The sequence below is a fragment of the Eschscholzia californica genome, unplaced genomic scaffold (genome assembly GCF_041429995.1).
Source record: "Eschscholzia californica isolate CP2 unplaced genomic scaffold, dmEscCali1.0.p SCAF_2, whole genome shotgun sequence".
In the NCBI taxonomy this organism is placed as follows: domain Eukaryota; kingdom Viridiplantae; phylum Streptophyta; class Magnoliopsida; order Ranunculales; family Papaveraceae; genus Eschscholzia; species Eschscholzia californica.
In genome coordinates, this window is record NW_028238309.1 from 3,750,158 (window position 1) to 3,772,124 (window position 21,967).

Sequence of the window (21,967 nt, forward strand, 5' to 3'; positions counted from 1 at the left end):
TGTCCTACCACGTGTCTTGAAGTCATGGACTCATTGAACTTATAGCGAAGTGAAACTTGTGATAACTAGGACTTCCTCTCCTGTCCTGTCCTGTGTATCTACTTAAAAAAAAAAGATTAGGTATTGGATTTTTAATTCTTAGGTGGAGATAGTAATTTTGTGATTTTGTTGAAATTATGTTATTTAGAGGATAAAGGGTAAACGGCACATACGATAGTTTGTGTGACTTGTGGAGGAAATGCATATTTTCATGAAGTTTATTGTAGTTGTGATTATTTTCATGATGTATTTATTAGCTTTATATTCAATTGTTTGAAGTGATTTCACTAACTTCAAAATATTTATGAAAAACTTAAGTTGTTTGACTAATATTTCGATTGGATCCCAATAGATGAAGGAAGTCAAACTTTTACTTCTATACAGTAAGGAAAAATTGTGCATATGGTTTTAATAAGACATGAAAGTAGCAAGGTATATTTCGTTCCGTTTTATACCGATTTTATTTTTCTTTATAAATTAGAAATATTTAAAATGGCGCATAGGAACATGGAGGAAACCTACATACATATGACTTTTTTTTTGGATGAGATACATACATATGACTTAGACTTTTAGTTCTATGTACCTTAGCGCGACGAGTTTAATGCCTAAACTGTATTGTATGAAACTTGATCTCAAACTCATATACTGAATGCCAGTCTTGCAATAATGGAACTAAATGCCCTGAAATTTGCCGTGGTGGTGATGGAGAGATTCTTATACATATTTGTCAATTTGAAGAACAATATTCATTTCCATAATTGCATGATTCTCATGTACATTTTATATGCATGTTGTTATGTTAGGGAAATTCCTAAACTTGGCCAAGTGCCACCCCAAAATGACATAAATGGACATGAAGAATATATGAGGAAGGCATGAGCAATATTAATTACAGTTATAGTTCACATTAATGTTGATTTAATTAGTCAACTATACTTTCCTTAAAAGGCAAATGTCTAGGGGATATTGTTTTGGATAGGGGAAACGAATGTGGGAGGAAAAATCTATATCAAGTCGGAAGACATTCAAGACGTCAATCACATTCAATCTTCATCTTCTCCACCACCACGCCACTAAGTTTCTCTGTCTCACGTCCTTCTTTCTCTCTCAAAGTGCTCGCAAAGGGAAGTGATTCTTTTCACCGAAACTGTGAGGGAGAGGTTGAGAAGAGAGGAGGAATGGTGATAGTAGGGCGGTCAGAGTGTGTTGGTCGAAATAGCGGTGCTTTTTTTTTTTTTTTTTTTTGTTGAACTTCGAAATAGGGGTGCTGGTACAAAGAAGAAGCAAAATTTTTTATGAAGGGTAATCGGCCAACCATATGTCAATGTCAGTGCCCCTTCTTCGACTGATTTTCCCACCCAAAACTTTGTATACCCCACAACCAAAACAATACTCCTCCAAACAACAACCCCTAAAAATACCTAGTTATTACTTACCATCCACAAACAAAAAGCAAGTCCAATAGACCAACTATTCCACATAATAGTGGATTTGAAAATTCATGTAAGAGAAAGAGTGGTCCCTATAGTCTTGGAATCTCAACTGTCTCCTCTCACTTTCTCTCTCTATAAAACACTCTTAACCATATAACAAATTTCCTCCCAAATCTCCCCCCTTCCTCTGTTTTCTCTCTCTCTCTAAAAAAAACTTCACAACCAATCCAATCATGGCTTCCCTTTCTTGTTCCGCCACCGATTTAGCCCCACTTCTCACCGCCGCAACCAATGCAACCGCCGCAGCAGCTTACATCTGTAACCGATTCGACACAGTTTCAAACAAACTCACTGATGCAACTTACGCTATTGATACAACTTACCTTCTTTTCTCAGCTTACTTAGTTTTCGCTATGCAATTAGGGTTTGCTATGCTTTGTGCTGGTTCAGTACGAGCTAAAAACACCATGAATATAATGCTCACAAATGTCTTGGATGCAGCTGCTGGTGGTCTATTTTACTATCTTTTCGGATTTGCTTTCGCATTTGGTAAACCCTCAAATGGGTTTATTGGTAAACATTTTTTTGGTTTAAGAAATTTCCCATCTTTAGATTTTGATTATAGTTATTTCTTATATCAATGGGCTTTTGCTATAGCTGCTGCTGGAATAACAAGTGGTTCAATTGCTGAAAGAACACAATTTGTTGCTTATTTGATTTATTCATCATTTTTGACTGGTTTTGTTTACCCAATTGTATCTCATTGGTTTTGGTCATCAGATGGTTGGGCAAGCCCTAATAGAACTCATAATTTGTTATTTGATTCTGGGGTTATTGATTTTGCTGGTTCTGGTGTTGTTCATATGGTTGGTGGTATTGCTGGTTTATGGGGTGCCCTAATTGAAGGACCAAGAATTGGTAGGTATGATCATACTGGTAGATCTGTTGCTTTAAGAGGTCATAGTGCTTCTTTAGTTGTTTTAGGTACTTTTTTGCTTTGGTTTGGTTGGTATGGATTTAACCCAGGTTCATTCTTGAATATCTTGAAATCTTACGATAATGGCGGAACCACCGTCGGAACTGCTAATTATTATGGTCAATGGAGTGCTATTGGTAGAACAGCAGTAACAACAACCCTAGCTGGTTGTACGGCTGCTCTTACAACTTTATTTGGGAAGAGATTACTAGTTGGTCATTGGAATGTTACTGATGTTTGTAATGGATTATTGGGTGGTTTTGCTGCCATTACTTCTGGTTGTGCTGTTGTTGAACCTTGGGCAGCTATTATTTGTGGATTTATAGCTTCAGGTGTGTTAATTGGATGTAATAAACTCGCCGAAAAATTCAAATATGATGATCCACTTGAAGCTGCACAATTACATGGAGGTTGTGGAACTTGGGGTATAATTTTTACGGCGTTATTCGCTAAAGAAGCTTATGTTAATGAAGTTTATCCAGGAAGACAAGGTAGACCTTATGGGTTGTTTATGGGTGGTGGTGGAAAATTGTTAGCAGCTCATATTGTGCAGATTTTAGTGATTTTAGGGTTTGTTAGTATAACTATGGGACCTTTGTTTTTTCTTCTTCATAAGTTGAAACTTTTGAGGATTTCAAGTGAAGATGAAATGCAAGGAATGGATTTAACTAGACATGGTGGATTTGCTTATGTTTATCATGAAGATGATGATGATCTTTCATCAAGAAAAGGGTTTATGTTGAGAAAAATTGAACCTGCAACTACAACTCCAACTAGTGAGATTACTAATTCACCATCAGTTGTTTAGTTTGATTTTGACTTTCTTATTGTTGTTTTTTTTTTTTTTGGGTTTGTGGAAATGGTTGTGAATGAAGCTTTTGATCTAGTTGGGTGGTGTAGTTAAAAGATGATCAAAATGTGGACTACAATTTATGAATGTACTCTTGTTTGTTTCCTCTTCTCCAAAGATAATGGTGTTCCACAAACTTTGTTTCTTGTTTTTTTAGTTTTTTTTAATGTATTGATCGAAGATTTAACGAGCTTAAGATCAAACTGTGATGTTTGTCTCAAATAATGACTGCAAATTTTCACACGCGATTTAACAAGACGTGACAATATATAGCGTACAAAGACATAATAATTTAACAAAAATGAGTGATGGAGCAAAAATCCAATCTAAGCCGCCTTTGATTTTGGCCTCATTTTGAGAGAGAGAGAAAGAGGACCAAAATCTAGGCCATTGTGTGAATTCCAGTAAGGATTTTCGACCCTTCGATCATTTTTATTAATTTAAAGTGAAATTGTAATTTTTAGTTCAAATAACAAATCCAAGATAATTTACAGGAGTGTTGTCGTGTGTACGGTGGGTACCACGTACGATAATATAACAAATCCAATTTAAAGTGAAATTGTAATTTACACGTTATATTGTTTGGACATACAATATAACCTTGATTAAAGTAGTAATCAAATTCATGTAGGTCTTAGATTTGAGACACAAATCCATGTAAAATTTTTTAACAAAATAATATCACTTCACATGATAGGGTTGTTAACTTCGACCCAAAACCAACTCCACGACAATCTTTATATCTAGTGAGAAATCTTTATGTACAACGGATGGTCGATCCTTTTCTACATATATATATATATATATATATATATTTTTCTACTTACATGAATAGGCTTAAATGGAGGAAACAAATTGAAGTTTGAAACTTTTAGGAAAAAGAGCTTTTGTGATTTTGTGAATCTAAATCTTTCTAGGAAAGTTGTTTTTTCAATTCAATGGCAAGTACAAGTTTGAAATTCAACCATGAAAATGAGTGAAGTACAAAAAAAAGAACAATTTGATTTTTGTTCTTCCACTAGTTTTCCCAACAGGATTGGCTAAATTTGAGCATATCAATTAGGAGAGAACATAAAATACAACTTGCGTTAATAATAAAGGCCGCGGCTTTGGGGAATAAAGAATAATCTCCGGGGAATAAATTCTCTAGGGAATTCATCTTTTTCTGTATATTCTCGGGAGAATACTTTATTTTAGTCCAAAATCTCACTTGATTAAACATTGATCCCTAATCTTCATCTTCTTTATCACCTTCACCACCACAACTTATGTAAAAAAAAAAGCTTCGAACCACCACCATTCCGACCACCATTGCCACATATTCTCTTTCCTCTGTAACTTATGTTACCGTCTCCCTCTTGTTGTTTTCTCTCTCTCTCTTTAGATCTCTCACTGTCTCTCTCCCGCTCTCACTCTAGATCTCTAGATCTCTCTCTTTCCAATAATCAGAGAACAATCCAAACCCTAAATCAAAACCACACGAACAATATATTAGAAAGATGGATTCACGGATCTAGTACTAGCAATAAGTTTAATTTCAGATTCTGTGTTAGTTGTTAGATTATATAAATGTAACAAATTAGAAACTTTAGATGATTGAAACTCAACCTTCAAAATTGAAAGATTTGGTCATGTTTACTTCTCATGATCTCATCAATGGTATAGAAGGTAATTGTGACAAAGGAGATAAATTGATTGATGTTTTAACATTAAGAAATAAATCTCCATCTTCTTTATCTTCTCCAAAATCCCAGCCACCTACTCTTCCACCTCCAATTCAGTCACCCACGGCTCAACCACCAAATTCATCACCACCCAAAGCTCAACAGCCAAAAACCCACACACCATATCCTTCTTTTCACCATCCCTAATTAGAACCACCCCACCCAAGTCTTATCATAACCTTCTACAACTTAGGAAGAACAGTAAATCAAGTATGAATCAATTAGGGTTTTGCCCTTTTCTTACCTTTGTTGTTTTGGGTTCTTCATGTTTTCAACACCCAGGATATCATATGTACATGTTTTGCTATTGAATATCATATGTTGTTAGACAGAGAGAGAAGAGCAGCATGATAGAGAGAAGAAAATGAAGATTTTGGACCTAAAAACAATGTTGCGAATTCTTGGATTAAAAGAAAACTATGCACCCAGAGTCAAACTTGATCGACTAATTTTTTATTCCCCGGAGATTTTTCTTTATTCCCCAAAGCCGCGGCCATAATAAACTAATCCAAAAAGAATCTTTTCACAACATTGGTCTGGCAGTCATAATCTAAATTGTCACAGAGAATCAAATTGGCAATAAATCTAGTCAATTATTCTAATATAAATTCTCATTGTATTTAGAAAGCAAAGTTTCCCTATCATGTACAAAATTTTTTTTGTAGATGTTCTGTCTGACACTTATCTCGGCTAAATCTTGTATGTGTCCGCTGAGGAAAACAAAGAGACAATTTTCTTAAATTCCTATGGTTCATTACCGAACAATGAACCCATCTCTCTCTGCACATGATATCAAGCTAATCTTTATGTCTTTCATGGCTTATTCAAATTTATCTTCTCAACCAAAATTTGTCTCCAAATGTTTGTATTGTAGTTAATTTCTCAAATTCACCAACCCTCTTAGAAGTATTAAAAATACTATCAAACAAGATTACAGGTACATTATCATATCGTAGACAAATGTAAAGAAAAAGTAAGTATGAGACGAAATTGAAAACAGAGAAAAATGTGATTTTTTTCGAATTTCACATAGAATTCATTACATTTATTATTACTACATTTCTTTTATTAATGTAAAATTGCAAAGCTAGTATGTTAATTTGTACTTTTATTAAGCATCAAATCATTCCTAAAAGCACAAACAAATGCAGACAATTGATAAAAAAAAAAGACTTAGGGCACATGCAAGAAACATGTGTCTTGAGTGGTTAAAATTCAATAGCATCTCCTCCATCCAATATATTTATGTTTAAAAAGAGTTGCTTTTTTACCAATTAGCACGAGATTCCATGAAGTGGATAACAACAATAAAGAGTTAGATCCTGGGAGAAGAGAAGTTTTTTGAGGAGAGAGAAGGTCTGGAGTGACGTCAGCCCTCTTCTCCCCTTTCCACTTCCAGCCGAAACCAATATCCCTTCAAACCCTAATTTCCAAACCCCTATCCTACTTCATTCAAGCCAAGATTACACTCCACTTCTTAATAATCACTCACCAAATCACTCATATCTCCCAATAAATCACGCAATCAGACAATCACTACTTTGCTGTTAGTGATTATACCTCCCCCCAATAGCTTCGGTTCAACTTCCAGGGAAGTCATCAATCTCTGCATGCATGATTACCCTCTTCCCCAAGACATTCAAGCTCGTTGGTGGAGCATCTTGTCGTGAGAGCAATTAAGGCTAGCCGACTGCAACCTCGAGAACAAACCAACCACGCGTAAGCAGCATTCAAGGTGCGTTATCTTCCAACCTTTCACCTTCTTTGACTTACCTCTTTCTATCTCCTTCTCTCTCTTATTTTGATTTGTGTGGGAGTCGTTTCATCTTCGGTGTTTTCGGCGTTTTCTCTCTCTCTTCTCTGTTTTAGTTGTCATTCCGGCATGTCTCTCGTCTTGTCCGACGAGTAGACTGCTCGGTGGTTGGGCTCCAACCAATCCTTGAGCATGCAAGGTGATTATTGGCCGAATTACCGTCTTGGGTTCATCACGGATCTTCCTTTAAATTCTTTAACCAACAGCAGTTTCGGTTCTAAGTCAAGTTCTCTTCTTCACCCCTCAAATACTCTCTCTGCCTTCTTCTTTCTTGTTTTCATTCTCTCAACCTTGAGCCCTCAAACCCTCAACTCTTCCAATCTCCGCATGGCTACTCATTTCGCAATATCACCTAGAGGTCGTCTCTCCCTTCGTTACCAAAAGCCCTCAATCAACCCAGAGCTTCAAGAAACCACTGAGGGTTTTGTAGCAAGGTGGTGCTGCCCTGAGGAAGCATCTCTTGCTCAAATCCGAAGGATGCTATACCCACTATCTGTGTTCTTCAGGGACTGTCACTACTCAACTATCGAGGGTCATAGAAACACCTTTCTCATCAAGCCCAAGAGTCTGTTCGTTTTGAACACCATCAATGCTGGTCGTCCATGGATTCTAAGAGGTCAACTGATGGTCCTCAAACAGGTGGAACTTCCACTCAATGATGAGGTCGATGATCTCTATTTTGAACCAATGAGGTGCACATTGTACAAGCTCCCCCTCGCCATTCAAAATAAGGAGGACCTGGACATTATTTTTGAGCGAATGGGGAAGATCATCGAGATCACCCCCAGGAGTTTAGGTTTCATCAATAACAAAGTGATAAAGGTTCACTTTATGTACGACGTCAGAACCCCTCTCCTTGCAGTCATAAACTTCTTGTTTGCCGATCGTGAATGCACCATTAACATAAGTTACCAGAAGTTCCTGGGTGCCATTTGTCAATCCTGTAGGATTATAGAACACCCAGCCAACCAATGCCCAGACTATGCACCAGCTCTTCATTCGGATGAAGAAGACGATTCCAGCTATGAACCAATGGAGGATATGGAGGAAGACCCTCAAATCCAAACCCCAGACGAACCAATTCTAAGAGCACCCCCCTCATCCCCTGTCCAACCCACGAACCTCCCCAATCTGAGACTCAATTCCTCGGGTAAAAGGGTACGAACCAGCTCGTCCCACCTATCCATCAGCTCATCGGATGAATCCCCCCACTCCCCACCTCTCAGAGCTCGACTTGTTTACGATTTGGAAGCCCAAACCCTGATGGAAGATTCTAACCTCCTCTATCAAAGCCTCAATGTAATCACGGCTCAAGGATCGGAAGGAGCCCATGGACCACTGAATTAGTCTACTTTGGGCTTCTTGCTTTGTTTTTTGCTTTGTTTTTGTCCTGTCTAGTTCGGTCTTGTTGGTTCTTGTTTGTTTTTTTGTATTTTGGTGGAGCTGGTTCACTAGCAAGAGATTTCCCCTTTGGGTTGATTGTAGGGTTTGATCCCACCTTTTTGGATCTCTTGCAAGTGTACCAACCTCTTTAGTTGGTGGCCTGGCCTCTTTGGGCCGTGGTCTTGTGAGGTGCCTTCAGTTGGTGGCTGCCTCCTTTGTTTCCTGGGCTCTGTTAGGGGCGCGTCCTGTTGTTGGGCCCGTTCGGCCCTGTGGTGTTGTTTTGTTTCTTAGTTATTCAGTTACTTCTAGTTGCTTTCTGGTTGTTAGTTCCTGTGTGTTTGTGTTATTTGGTCTTGGGCCGCGATTGTCTTTTTGGGCCCTAGCTATTGACCCCTCGGATGGACAATTCTCGGACTAATACCCTGACCCATGAGACGCTCCCGAGTGACTCGGATCATGTCTCGTTCCAATCAAAGCCCCTATCAATGCTAGCTTGGAATGTGAGGGGGTGTGGAAATTTCCTCAATCGTAAACACCTCTGGACCTTGCTTAAAGAACACAACCCTGATTTAGTCTTTCTCTCCGAGACTAAATGTCTTAATACCAACATCAATAAACTTCTTAACCTTCACAACCTCTACAAGAACTTCACCATCGAACCCATCAATAAAGGAGGGGGGTTAGCTCTCTTTTGGAACCCCAATTTAGATCTCACGGTGATTCAAGCAAACCAAAATTCTATTCACGTCTCCTTGAAAAAAGACAATTCGAGCAAGGAAGTGCTCATAACCTGCTTTTATGGGTGCCCATATTACAATAATAAACTAGGCCCGTGGGAAAACCTCCTAAACTTTAACCCAGGTATTTCGACCCCGTGGCTAGTCATTGGAGACCTGAATACCATCATGAACCCAGCAGATAAAAATGGCCCTCCGAAACCTCTTTCTTCCAAAGCAAAGCAAATTCTTTCCATCACCCATGAGTTAGGGCTCCAGGATCTTGGCTTTAGCGGTAACCCTTACACCTGGTCCAACAAACAATTTCACGGTAAACTTATCCAAGAACGTCTAGATCGAGCCCTTGCCAATTTACCCTGGATGTCCTCCTACCCTCACTCCCGTATTCGGCACCTCCAGGGTGTGGGGTCAGATCACCTGCCCATTATACTCTCCACCAACCCCCCCCTCCCCTCTGGCTCCAAACCTTTCAAATTTCTCAGAACTTGGATGACTCACCCAGACTGCAAAACTTTCATAATCGACAACTGGAACGAAAACCCCAATCACATCCAATATAAACTCAACCAACTCGCAATCAAGTTAGCTCGTTGGAACAAGGAGGTTTTCGGTCATGTGGACCAAAAAATCAAACAAATCACCACGTCCATCCAAAACACTTGTAACCCAGTTACCCTTCAGATCCTCATGACCCAGCTGGAAGAGGTCTACAACCAGCAGGAAAGTATATGGAAAGAAAAATCGAGGGTGGCCAATATCCAGCTTGGGGACAAAAACACCAAATATTTTCATGCTAAAGCCATCACCAGAAACCGGAAAAATAACATCACCTCTATCAAAAGAGAGGACAACTCTTGGAGCACTGATACTACTGAGATTTATAACATTTTCAACACCAACCTCCGTAACATATCTTCCTCCAGCCCCCAACCTTCCAATGGCATTATTAAACAGTTGTTTTCCAACCAGATCTCCCCGTCCCAGAATGCGATCTTATCAGCTGCCCCTTGCGACGAGGAAATTCGCAAAGCCACTCTCTCCCTCAAGCCTGAGGCAGCTCCGGGCCCGGACGGCTACCCTCCTTTCTTCTATCAGTCCAACTGGGACACGGTAAACAAGGACGTGATCAAGATGGTGCGGTCCTTCTTCCTAACCGGCCTTCTCCCACCTTCCACGAACCACACCCATATCTGCCTAATCCCAAAAACCAAAAACCCACAGTCTACGACAGATTACCGTCCCATCAGTCTCCTGAATACCACCTACAAAATCATCACCAAAATTCTGGCTAACCGTCTCAAATCCGTCCTTTCGGATATCATTTCCCCCTTTCAAGCGGCCTATGTCCCAGGTCGTCAAATTACTGACAATATTATCATAAGCCAGGAAATTGCCCACTCTTTCAAAAACAAGAAAGGATCAAAAAGCTTCTTTGGTTTAAAGCTTGATATGTCGAAAGCCTTTGATCGAGTAGAATGGCGATACCTGGAAGACATCATGGAAACCCTGGGTTTTGACAATCACTGGATCAAATTGATCCACACCTGCATTTCATCTTCCTCTCTAGCGGTGCTCATTAATGGTAGACCTGGACCATCTTTCAACGTCTCTAGAGGCTTAAGACAAGGTGACCCACTCTCCCCTTTCCTCTTTACTTTGGCCATGGAAGGTCTTAGTAGACTGCTTGACTCCCCGGAATCCCCTCACCACTTCACTGGCTTTACCATTCCCCGTTCCTCCTTCACTATAAATCACCTTCTGTTTGCAGATGACTGTATTATTTTCGGGCGGAATACCCTTGAAAATATCACCAATCTAATCAACATCCTTACTCTGTTCGGGTCTGAATCGGGCCAGATCATCAACTACAATAAATCCACCATATTCTTCTCCAAAAATACACACCCCAAATTCAAGAGGATGATCACCAAGTCCCTCAAAGTTCACCAAGCCTCCTCCCTTGACAAGTACCTTGGCACCAAGCTATTTATTGGTGCAAAAAAACAAAAAGCTTTTGAGTCCCTGATCGACCAAATCAACAATAAACTTTCCAAGTGGCAAACAAAGCTCCTCTCTCAAGCTGGTCGCACGGTGGTCATTTCGACTATCTCTGCGGCGGTTCCCCGATATCAGATGCAGTGCTTCGCCATCCCAAAAGGCATAAGCGCTCGCATAGAGACTATTCAACGGTCTTTCTGGTGGGGAAAAATCAAAACCATTCACACCATTAATTGGGCGGCCATCTGCCGGCCTCGGAAGGCGGGTGGTCTGGGCCTTCGGAACCCCTTCCTTGATAATGAAGCTTTCCTCTGCAAACTAGGATGGCGTCTGCTTTCAGATCCGCAGACACCCTGGGCTAGACTCCTCAAAGCCAAATATTTTCCCAAGACTCCAAAACCTCTCACCCCGAAAACTCAACTTTCCTGGGTTTGGAAATCATTAGCCACCCCCCTGAGCAAAACTGCCAACCTTACATTCTGGGACGTCAACCAAGGCACCGAAATTAATATTTGGGAGGACTTCTGGATCCCCAATCACAAACCGCCTACCCCAAACCTAAACAATTGTCCTTTTCACACGGTGAACCAACTGATTACGGATAATAAGTGGAACGAAAGCGTGCTGCAACTCTATTTCAATGACGACATTCGCAAAGCCATCCTTAGCATCAACCTGCACATTGGAGCTAAGGATACAATGATATGGTCGCTTACCCAATCAGGCAAGTTCACGGTAAAATCTATGTATACATTTCTGAGTAACGACAGCGAAGCACATGATACAATCGACTGGTCTTTCATATGGACCATCAAAACGATCCCGAGAATCAAACTCTTCCTCTGGAAGTGCTGCACCAACAGCTTACCGGTGAAAGACAAAATTGGAAAATACATCGGTAACAACTATATTTGTGCGTTCTGTGAAGAGCGGGAATCTATGTCACATTTGCTGCTCCACTGCACCTTTGCGCGCTCTATTTGGTTTGCTTTCAATATACGCTCGGATGTAGTACCATCGACTACAGAATGGATTAGGTCATGGCAGCAATGGGACGACTCAACTATGGCGCTTCTCGCAAAAATCATGTGGTTTATCTGGAAAGCGAGATGTGAAAAATGTTTTGGTCGCACAACGAACACGCCACATCAGGTGATCAGACTGATCCAAAGTTTCTCTACTAGCCTCCAGGAAGATCACAAACCCATCAGCATGGTTCGTCCGGAGGACCGGCAGACTCCCCTCGACCACTACACCAAAATCAATGTAGATGCCTCTTTCACCAACTTATCAGATCGGGCAGGTATAGGTTGCATCATTCACAAAGCCAACGGAGAATTTATGATGGCATCAGCAGAACCGGTTCGGGGACAGACGGCAGAGGAATGTGAAGGTTTGGCTATGCTGAAGGCAATCCAATGGGCAAAAGATCTTAACATCCACCACCTGCATATTATGAGTGACAATCAAAACCTCATTCAGTACCTCCAAAAAGGAAACTCATCTATCAACTGGCAATCACTCCATCATATGAAGAGTATTATAGCATGCTGTCCTCACTTCGAGACTATCAAATTTCACTACTGCCCACGCCAAACCAATTCCAAGGCGGATGCATTAGCTAAATGGGAATGAACTCAAGGGATTAGTCGTACGTGGCAGTCGAAGGAAACTATGTTATTTGATTTGAATTTCTAGTTGGTTGTAGTAGGTTTTTGTCAACAAAAAAAAAAAAAAGCACGAGATTCCTTCCCCATTTTTTACTTTTATTTTTCTATTAACCTCAAAAGCGAAATAATTATACCTAATTTCTAGAAATTAAATACTCGTTTAAAATTATTCAAACGTTTAAGGAAGCGAAAAAAGAATGTCATTTTTATTGGGTTCGGTTCTTTTCATGTGAATAAACTCTTACTTAAAAAACGATAAAATGACTCATAAGAGTTACCGAGATTTACAATTCACGTAGTTAAAAACTAACTAGTGAGGCATTGACTAATTGAGGTATCTCCATCACAACACTTAGTATATATCCCCGCTCATCCACTACCGATGTTGCAGTGTTAAATAAAAAGGGTAAAATTGAAAACTAAAAAGAATAATAAATAAAGAACTCGATGCCTAGCCATGGTGGTAATGAATATAAATCAATGGATCAAATTGATGATATGAGCAAAGGAGACTAGATAGAGAGAGACACTGATAAGAGAGAGAGGGAGGGGAGGAGGACCACCAAGTTTGGACAATCATCGAGGGAAGAGGCAAATACCAACCAACCACTCCAAGTGGGACTAAAAGCCAAAACAAAATTTAGAAGATTCCTTGTTTTCAAATTTCCATCAAGTCCTAATTGTCACCCCAAGTCAAAGTCATAGTCCTATAAAGTTGCTTTTATCTTACTAACAACCACAAGCTTTACAATAATGGTGTGTACTTATCTTCTACTTCTTTGTACCCTTGTTTTGTTTTTTGCTATTCATGTCCCCATTTCTATGGAAGTCTTGAGATTTGTGCTCTATAAATTTCATGACTTTTATCACTATAATCTCCGAGGTAATATAATTTTTAGAATTCTAAATGCACCCTCGCCCAAGCGCCTTCGGATTAGGTCGTGTGAGCATCCAACTGAGGTGGGTGCCCATTTCACTAGAATGATATTAGACCTGTCCAAGGCTCACCTAGGCACCTCCTTATGAGCACCCGAGTGAGGTGGACATCCACTTCAAAGGAATTAGTACACACCCGTCGTCAAAGGCACATCGAGCACCTTTTTAGTTTGGTGAGTACCCACGTGAGGTGGGCGCCCACTTCACTAGAATGAGCCTAGCCTCGTCCAAGACACACTATAGTGCCCTTGGCTTGGTCCTCATGAGCCCCCAAGTGAGGCGGGCACCTACTTCACTGGGATGAGCCCTAATCCGTCCAAGGCCCACCAAACGCCTTTAGTTTGGGTTAAGTGAGAACCCAAGTTCAGTGGGAAGACACTTAACTGAGATGAGCCCAAACCCGTCCAAGGCACACACAGGCGCCTTGGCTTAAGCCATGTGATGTGGACGCCCACTTCACCGGAATGAGCCCACACCCGACCTTATTAACAACCTGGTCTAAAAATAAAAAGCACTCTTGTGTATATCTTTTTCTCTATACCTTTCCATGATATATCGGGCTACTCTGCTTATAGTTTATTGATTTACTCTAACAGAGAAATTGATACGAACGGAAGAATGACCACCAACTGGCTCCCTTTTTTTTGGCTTTCAACAAAAAAAAAAACTAGCTCTCTTTTTTCCCTTCAACACACACAAAAAAAAAGACTGGCTCCCTTTTCTACTGCATTGATACAATCCCTTGTTTCATTTGCACTTGATAAACTATTTGGAAAAGATAACTAACACTTCTAAAGCAAGGTCAAGAACGAAAAGAAGACCATTTTCAAGGGCCACGAGAAATGCAACAATGACCGACGAAGAAGAAATAAGTAAAGCGGTGAAGGGTATCACTCATGGGTTGGAACTTGGAACAGATAATTGCGAGGCTATGTCAGTAAGAAAAGCAAAAGAAGAAACCACTTTTGGTGGGTGGGATGAGCTCGATGCGCGAGGTAAGAGTGCTGATAATGCAGCTAGAAAAAGGGCAACTCGAAAACCGGAGGATCACATATAGTAGAGATGAAGGGAAAGTTGAGTAAGAGAGGCAGAAACAAAAGCACACCAATATTACTGTTTCCCCATTTCTAGGTTCATGGACTAAAGTTCTATAACAAATTTACAACTACCTATTTGGTTTAACTCATAGAATCACACAAGTTCATTCCAAGTTTACTTCAAATATGCTTGTTTTTCGGCTCAAAGGGAATTATATTTTTCGTATCTGATATTAATCCTCCAGTTAGTACAAGGCAGAAGATCAATACAGAGATTAGACAACAATGCATTGAAGTTAAAATCAAAACATTAGATATTAAAAGAAAAATGTTTTTCAGTATGATTGAGAGTATATTTCCCCAAGATCGATGATTGTAGTAGACTGCATCATGACTCCATCCTACGAAAGTACTCAATTAGATAGGATGGCGGTTCCACATGGCGAAACACAATATCAGAGTGGAGTTTATGAACTCGTCCAAATTGATGGGGTACCTTCTTTACAGCTACAAAATAACTTGCGTTGTTAATATCAAACCATAGTATCTCGTCATTAATCTTCACGAGAACAATGTCGGTTGTATAATAATCAAGTACTTCAATAAAACATATAGTTTTGTTGCGAAGAACGGGTTCTAAACTAACCCTATAATTCTTCATCCATATTCTACTACTACTACTACTACTAGTAGTAGCAGTAACATTCTTGTCTGCTGCTGTAATAATATTCCTCCTCTTCTTCAAGGCCCATAATTCTAGCCATCTCCTACTTGATGATAAAATCATTAATCCCAAGTCTCCTAGGAAGATAAAACCACTTTTGGTGGATGGGATGAGCTCGATGTACGAGGTAAGAGTGCTGATAATGGAGCTCAAAAAAGGGCAACTCGAAAACCAGGAGGATCACATAGAGTAGAGATGAAGGGAAAGCTGAGTAAGAGAGGGAGAAACAAAAGCACACCATTACTGCTCAGGTTACTGATTGCTGTTTTCCCATTTCTTGGTTCATGGACTAAAGTTTTATAGCCAATTTACTACTACCCATTTGGTTTAACTCCTAGAATCCCACAAATCATTCCAAGTTTACTTCGAAAATGTTTGTTTTTCAGGTCGAAAGGAAATATATTTTTCCGTATCTGATATTAGTCCTCTTGTCAGCATGGCTCATAAATTGTAAAAGAATATTTCCCAATACAAGGTAGAAGATCAATATCTAAAAATGTTATTCACAAGTCACAACGATTGCAGTAGTTATAATGTGTTATTGTATCACCGCTATTAGCTACGAGTCCAAAAGCTTTCCTCATGACTTTAGCACTTCCACTCGGACAATCCGTTGTTTCATTTACACTTGATAAACTATTTGGAAAGATAACTAACACTTCTAAACCAAGATCAAGAACGAAAAGAAAACTATGCCACAAGAAATGCAACAATGACCAAGGAAAAAGAAGAAATAAGTAAAAGCGGCGAAGGGTATGAATCATGGGTTGGAACGGACAATGGCACCTATCACCTATGTCGGTAAGAAAGCAAAGGAATTAGATTCTTTGTATCCGATATTAGTCCTCCAGTTAGTACAAGGCAGAAGATATATCAATACAGAGATTAGACAACAATATATTTAAGTTAAAATCAAAACATTAGATATTAAAAAAAAAAAAAAAGAGTAAAAATGTTATTCACTATGATTACAATAGATATAATGTGTAGAGGGAATATTTATCCTACTAAAGCACTCAATTTGAAAGGATCGCGGTACCACATGACAAGGATCAAAATCGGAGTGGAGTTTATGAACTCGTCCAAATCGAGGGGGTACCTTCTCTACAGCTACTAAATAACTTGCGTTGTTGATATCAAACCATAGTATCTCATCATTAATCTTCACGAGAACAATGTCGGTTGTATAATAATCAAGTACTTCAATAAAACATATAGTTTTGTTGCGAAGAACGGGTTCTAAACTAACCCTATAATTCTTCATCCATATACTGCTACTAGTATTCTTGTCTGCTGCTGTAATAATATTCCTCCTCTTCTTCAAGACCCATAATTCAAGCCATCTCCTACTTGATGATAAAATCATTAATCCCAAGTCTCCTTCACAATCAACCAATTTATTCTTCAAAGAACGCGATTGAATATCATTCATCTCGGTTAGGTCTTCATCTTTGGGTATATCAATAATGTTCCAAGAATAACTATTGACATTTAAAGAACATATATTTTCATCTTCTGTTAACCAGTTAATCGATCCGTGAACTAAAACCCCAGTATCCTCAAGATATGGAAAACCTCTAGGCCTAGGCAAATAGGAGTAATCAACAGTTGTATCCAAAGTAGTCCATTCCCACATCTCGGCATCAAACACATCAAAGGGTGATTCAGAAGAGAAGCGAAAAATCTTGTAATGTAGTAGTACTGGATCACCATTATCGACAACGACAATGACTACCTTGGTATCGAGACAATTTAGGTTAGATTTAGGTAACGGTATAAATCTAAATTCATTTGTTGCTGGTTTGCAAATGAAATAATGTTTAGGGTTGGCATAATTCCCGCAGTACACCAAACAACAAACGAGACCATCAGAAGAATATGAAGAGACAATTCGTAAATGGTACCTATAGTCGTGATGGGTTCGAGCTTTGAAAAAATTTAGGTAATGAAGTAATGATGTAGGAACTAGTGACTCTTCATCTTCTTTATGTTGGAAGAATTTGTTGTTGAAAGTAAAGAAGGGGAAGTAAGTAGTACCACAATTGTGACCAGTGACAAAATGTGACATGGTTTCAATAACATAACCATATAGGGTTAGAGTCCTTTGAGAGTGGAATTGTTTGAAGTTAGAATCGTTACACAGAAAACCTAATTCCTTACTAGACCAATGAAAGTGACTAAAGATCTCGTATATCATATCTCGAGGAAGTTCTTCAATTAGTACTTTCCTAGATGAAGAAGATGAAGAATCAGTACTACTACTACTAGAGGACCACAACGACAAAGGCCATGAAATAATTCGTTTTCTTCTGTCTTCTTCTTTTTCATCAGTTTTTGCTTTATAATATACAAACTCCATTGATTTACCTTCAATGTCTGTCTGTTTTTTTTTTTTGGTCGATTAGGTTATGTAATCACAACAATCTTAGAAACTACCGAAATCACAATTAGAAACTATGAAAAATCAAACAATTTTGGATTCGGAGAGAAAGAGGGATGGACCTGGATTAGAGAAAACCTCGTTTGATTTTTGAACTTGATGAAGAAAGATGACGACGAAGAAGAAGAACCTCACGTCCTTGCTTAATTTGCATGAACAATGATGAAACCCTAGGTGACAAAGGGAATGAATGAGGTGATGAAGGAAGAAATGTCGACCTGCTCTTTCTGATTTGGGTTTAGGGTCCATGGGTTTTAGTTTTACCCCCAAAATTGATTTTCATAAATCCCATATTTTTTTTTATCACTTTCATACTCCGCCAAGTTCCGTCATATTTAACACTATAAACAGTTAAAGTGTTGTACTCTAAATTTTTTTTAAGATCATCAGAAGAATATGAAGAAAGTATTCGTATTTATAAGATCAATTAGGTTAATTGAAACAAAAAATCAATCTGCATTACAATTACTTAATTCAATCTTTAAATCAATTAGACGGACTCTTAAAATCAAATATCATATCATTAGCAAGAAGAACTGCTAACCTATCAAGCTACAAAATGAAGACTACTCGACAAGTCGAAGATATTTTATGCACTTCTTCAATTATGTTATTTTGTTTTACTACTTTACTTACTGTAATTTTTTTTTTTTACTTGGTTTATTGTAATAGACTCTTTATTCCTAAGACCAACGTTTTGGGAATGCAAAATAGTTTACGGGGTGTGAAATTTTAAAGGGCATATGTGAAATTTTAAAGAGAATATGTGAAATTTTGGAATTTTCCGGAAACAAATTATAAGAGGAAATAAAATATTGCTTCTTCTTCTTCTTCATCATCAACTTCGGCCACCATTTCCGACCACCATCTCCGCCCACCACCTCCGACCACAACCACCACCATTTATAAGAGAGATTAGTTAGTTATAGAGAGAAAAAGTTAGGGAGATTTGTTGTTTGGACCCCCTTTCGTATAATTGACTTGCTGTTTGAACTCCCTTTTTTCAGAGTTGCACTTTGGACTCCCTTTTGACGGAATCAAAAAAGAATATTCCGTCTCTGAAGTTATACTTTAACCAATTCTCAGATTATCCTTATATAATTACTATTGCACTTAGGACCCCCTAGTTTATTTAACTGACAAGCTGATGTGGACGGAGATTGGGGTCCAAAGATTCAGTCCATATTAAAGGGGGACCGTCAAAACCCGACTCTTAGCCTGGTTAAAATGGAAGACTTTACTTCTTCTTCCACCTTCCACAGTGAGTTCCCCTTCTTCTCCATTTTCACCATCACAACCCTAATCACCCAATTCACCCAATGAAGAGGATGACTAAAGTTTGTTAATCAAATCAACTGTTCCGTTTATTCTGAATTGCTTCCCAGACTCAGTGAAGTAACAACATATCTACAAGCCCATTAAATTTCAGATGCTAAAGTATTCAAACTTAATCAAACAAGCCCAAAATGCCCAGATATAAAAGCTTTGACTGAAGAAGCTTCTGATATTGATAACGGGTTCATGTCATTCATCGGGTCGGGCCGGTCGGGCTTTTAAACTCTCTGTCCAGTCGGGCTTTCAGGTTTACGGATAAATTAGAAAATCCTCACCCGTCCAATTCCGTCAAACTTTTCGGGTTTCTCGAGTATTGGGCGGTCGAGTATCGGGTTTTCACCAAAATTTCAAAATATCTCGGTCGAAATGACCAAAATATTTCTATTTCGATGGTACCGAAATTTTTATCGAAATTAAAATTTAATTGAGTTTCTCTTACGATGTTGTGTCAAAGACATTCCGCACTTGGACAACAATATATGTATTTATATCTATATCATACACTTCAAATACTTTAAAAATATATTTATATATGTTATACATGCATACGTAAATACACACAAGCAAGCATACATATAATGTGCATAGGTATTATCGTATAAATGGAACACATTATTAAGCGGGTTATGTCGGGTAAAGATTATCGGGCGGGCTCGGGCGGGATGTCGGGCTCGGGTAGCACCTCAAAACCCGTATCCGACCCGTTGATTTCATCGGGTCGGTCGGGCTAAACCCGCCTTTGGGTTTCGGGTACCCGCGGGCTCTAACGGACTCGGGTACCCGTGACGAGTTTCGGGTTTGCGGACTTTTTTCCAACCCTAGTTTAGGTGTAGATTTTTGGACTAGGAATCCAAAAATTATTTTAGTTTTTACTTCACCAAGCCCAACATTACTCTTATAGCCCAACATTACTCTTATATTTGGTCGGTGAAGAGAAATTATTAGTATTATATATACAGTAGATCCTTTCTCAATCGACCGAAAGAGGAGAGAGCGAGTTTATTAATCTTCTTCCCCAATCCAGCCATCGAATTAGGTAACTGTGAATATTTTTCTTCTTCTCCTCCTCCATGGAAGGTAAAGAAATGGAGTTTGTACATAAAGTCTATGCCACTGAAGAAAAAGAAGAGAGAAGAAAACGAATCAGCTGCCAAATTATTCCATGCTCTTGGCCTTCCTCCTCCTTAAAGAAGAAGAAGAAGGTAGAAGACAATAGCTACGTGCCTTCCTCGTCCTCGGATCAATCTAGTAGTAGTACTGATTCTTCTTCTTCTTCTTCATCTAGAAAAGTACTAATTGAAGAATTTCCTCGAGATATGATTTATGAAATCTTTAGTCACTTTCCTTGGTCTAGTAAGGAATTAGGGTTTCTGCATAACGATTCAAACTTCAAACAATTCCACTCTCAAAGCCGAAGGAATCAAACCCTATATGGTTATGTTATTGAAACCATGTCACATTTTGTCACTGGTCACAATTATGCTACTACTTCCTTTGATTTCTTTTCTTTCAAACAAAAAGAAAAAGAGGAAGAAGAAGAGTCACTAGTACTTGAACCTAAATCAACAATTCCTAGACTAATTTTTTTTGAAACTCAAGTCCATTACTACTATAAGTACTACCATTTACGAATAGTTTCTTCATATTCTTCTCATGGTCTCTTTTGTTGTCTGGTGTACCAAGAGAATATTGATGCTCTAATGACCAAACCTACAGATTATTGCATTTGCCAGCCAGGAACAAAGGAATTTAGACTTATACCCTTACCTAAATCTAACCTAAATTGTCTCGATACGAAAGTGGTTATTGTCCATAATGGTGATGATCCAGTACTACTACATTACAAGATTTTTCGCTTCTCTTCTCAATCACCCTTTGATGTGTTTGATGCCGAGTCGTGGGAATGGACTACTTTGGATACAACTGTTGATTACTCTTCTTTGCCTAGGCCTAGAGGTTGTCCGTATCTTGACGATACTGGGGTTTTAGTTCATGGATCAATTAACTGGTTAACAGAAAATGAAAATATATGTTCTTTAAATGTCAATAGTTATTCTTGGAAGGTTATTGATATACCCAAAGATGAAGACCTAACCGAGATGAATGATATTCAATCGCGTTCTTTGAAGAATAAATTGGTTGATTGTGAAGGAGACTTGGGATTAATGATTTTATCATCAAGTAGGAGATGGCTAGAATTATGGGTCTTGAATAAGAGGAGGAATATTATTACAGCAGCAGACAAGAATACTAGTAGCAGTATATGGATGAAGAATTATAGGGTTAGTTTAGAACCCGTTCTTCGCAACAAAACTATATGTTTTATTGAAGTACTTGATTATTATACGACCGACATTGTTCTCGTGAAGATTAATGATGAGATACTATGGTTTGATATCAACAACGCAAGTTATTTAGTAGCTGTAGAGAAGGTACCCCCTCGATTTGGACGAGTTCATAAACTCCACTCCGATTTTGTTCCTCGTCGTCGTGTGGTACGGTCACCCTTTCCAATTGAGTGCTTTCGTAGGATAAATATTCCCTCCACACATTATATCTATTGTAATCATAGTGAATAACATTTTTACTCTTTTTTTTAATATCTAATGTTTTGATTTTAACTTCAATACATTGTTGTCTAATCTCTGTATTGATATTTCTTCTGCCTTGTACTAACTGGAGGACTAATATCAGATACAAAAAATCTAATTCCTTTGGTTTCTTACCGACATAGGTTATAGGTGCCATTGTCCGTTTCAACCTATGATTCATAGTGATAGGTGCCATTGTCGTTCCAACCCATGATTCATACCCTTCGCCGCTTTTACTTATTTCTTCTTCTTTTTCCTTGGTCATTGTTGCATTTCTT

The 21,967-nt window shown here is 38.8% G+C and overlaps 2 protein-coding genes across 2 annotated transcripts; both read left to right on the top strand.

The window, feature by feature from the left end:
- Positions 1–1,579: 1,579 nt before the first annotated feature.
- LOC147555371 (ammonium transporter 1 member 1-like) lies at positions 1,580–3,437 on the top strand. The gene has a single exon (XM_086664099.1). The coding sequence runs from the start codon at positions 1,709–1,711 to the stop codon at positions 3,257–3,259; it is 1,551 nt and encodes a 516-aa protein (XP_086520225.1). The 5' UTR covers positions 1,580–1,708; the 3' UTR covers positions 3,260–3,437.
- A 16,616-nt stretch (positions 3,438–20,053) lies between these two features.
- Positions 20,054–21,740, top strand: LOC147555372 (uncharacterized). The gene has a single exon (XM_086662897.1). It carries the CDS (start codon positions 20,169–20,171, stop codon positions 21,675–21,677), a length of 1,509 nt encoding a protein of 502 aa, XP_086519023.1. The 5' UTR covers positions 20,054–20,168; the 3' UTR covers positions 21,678–21,740.
- The last annotated feature ends 227 nt before the right edge of the window (positions 21,741–21,967 follow it).

Coding starts and splice junctions, on each gene's coding strand:
- LOC147555371 (XM_086664099.1), top strand. CDS start 1,709: ATGGCTTCCCTTTCTTGTTCCGCCACCGATTTAGCCCCACTTCTCACC.
- LOC147555372 (XM_086662897.1), top strand. CDS start 20,169: ATGGAAGGTAAAGAAATGGAGTTTGTACATAAAGTCTATGCCACTGAA.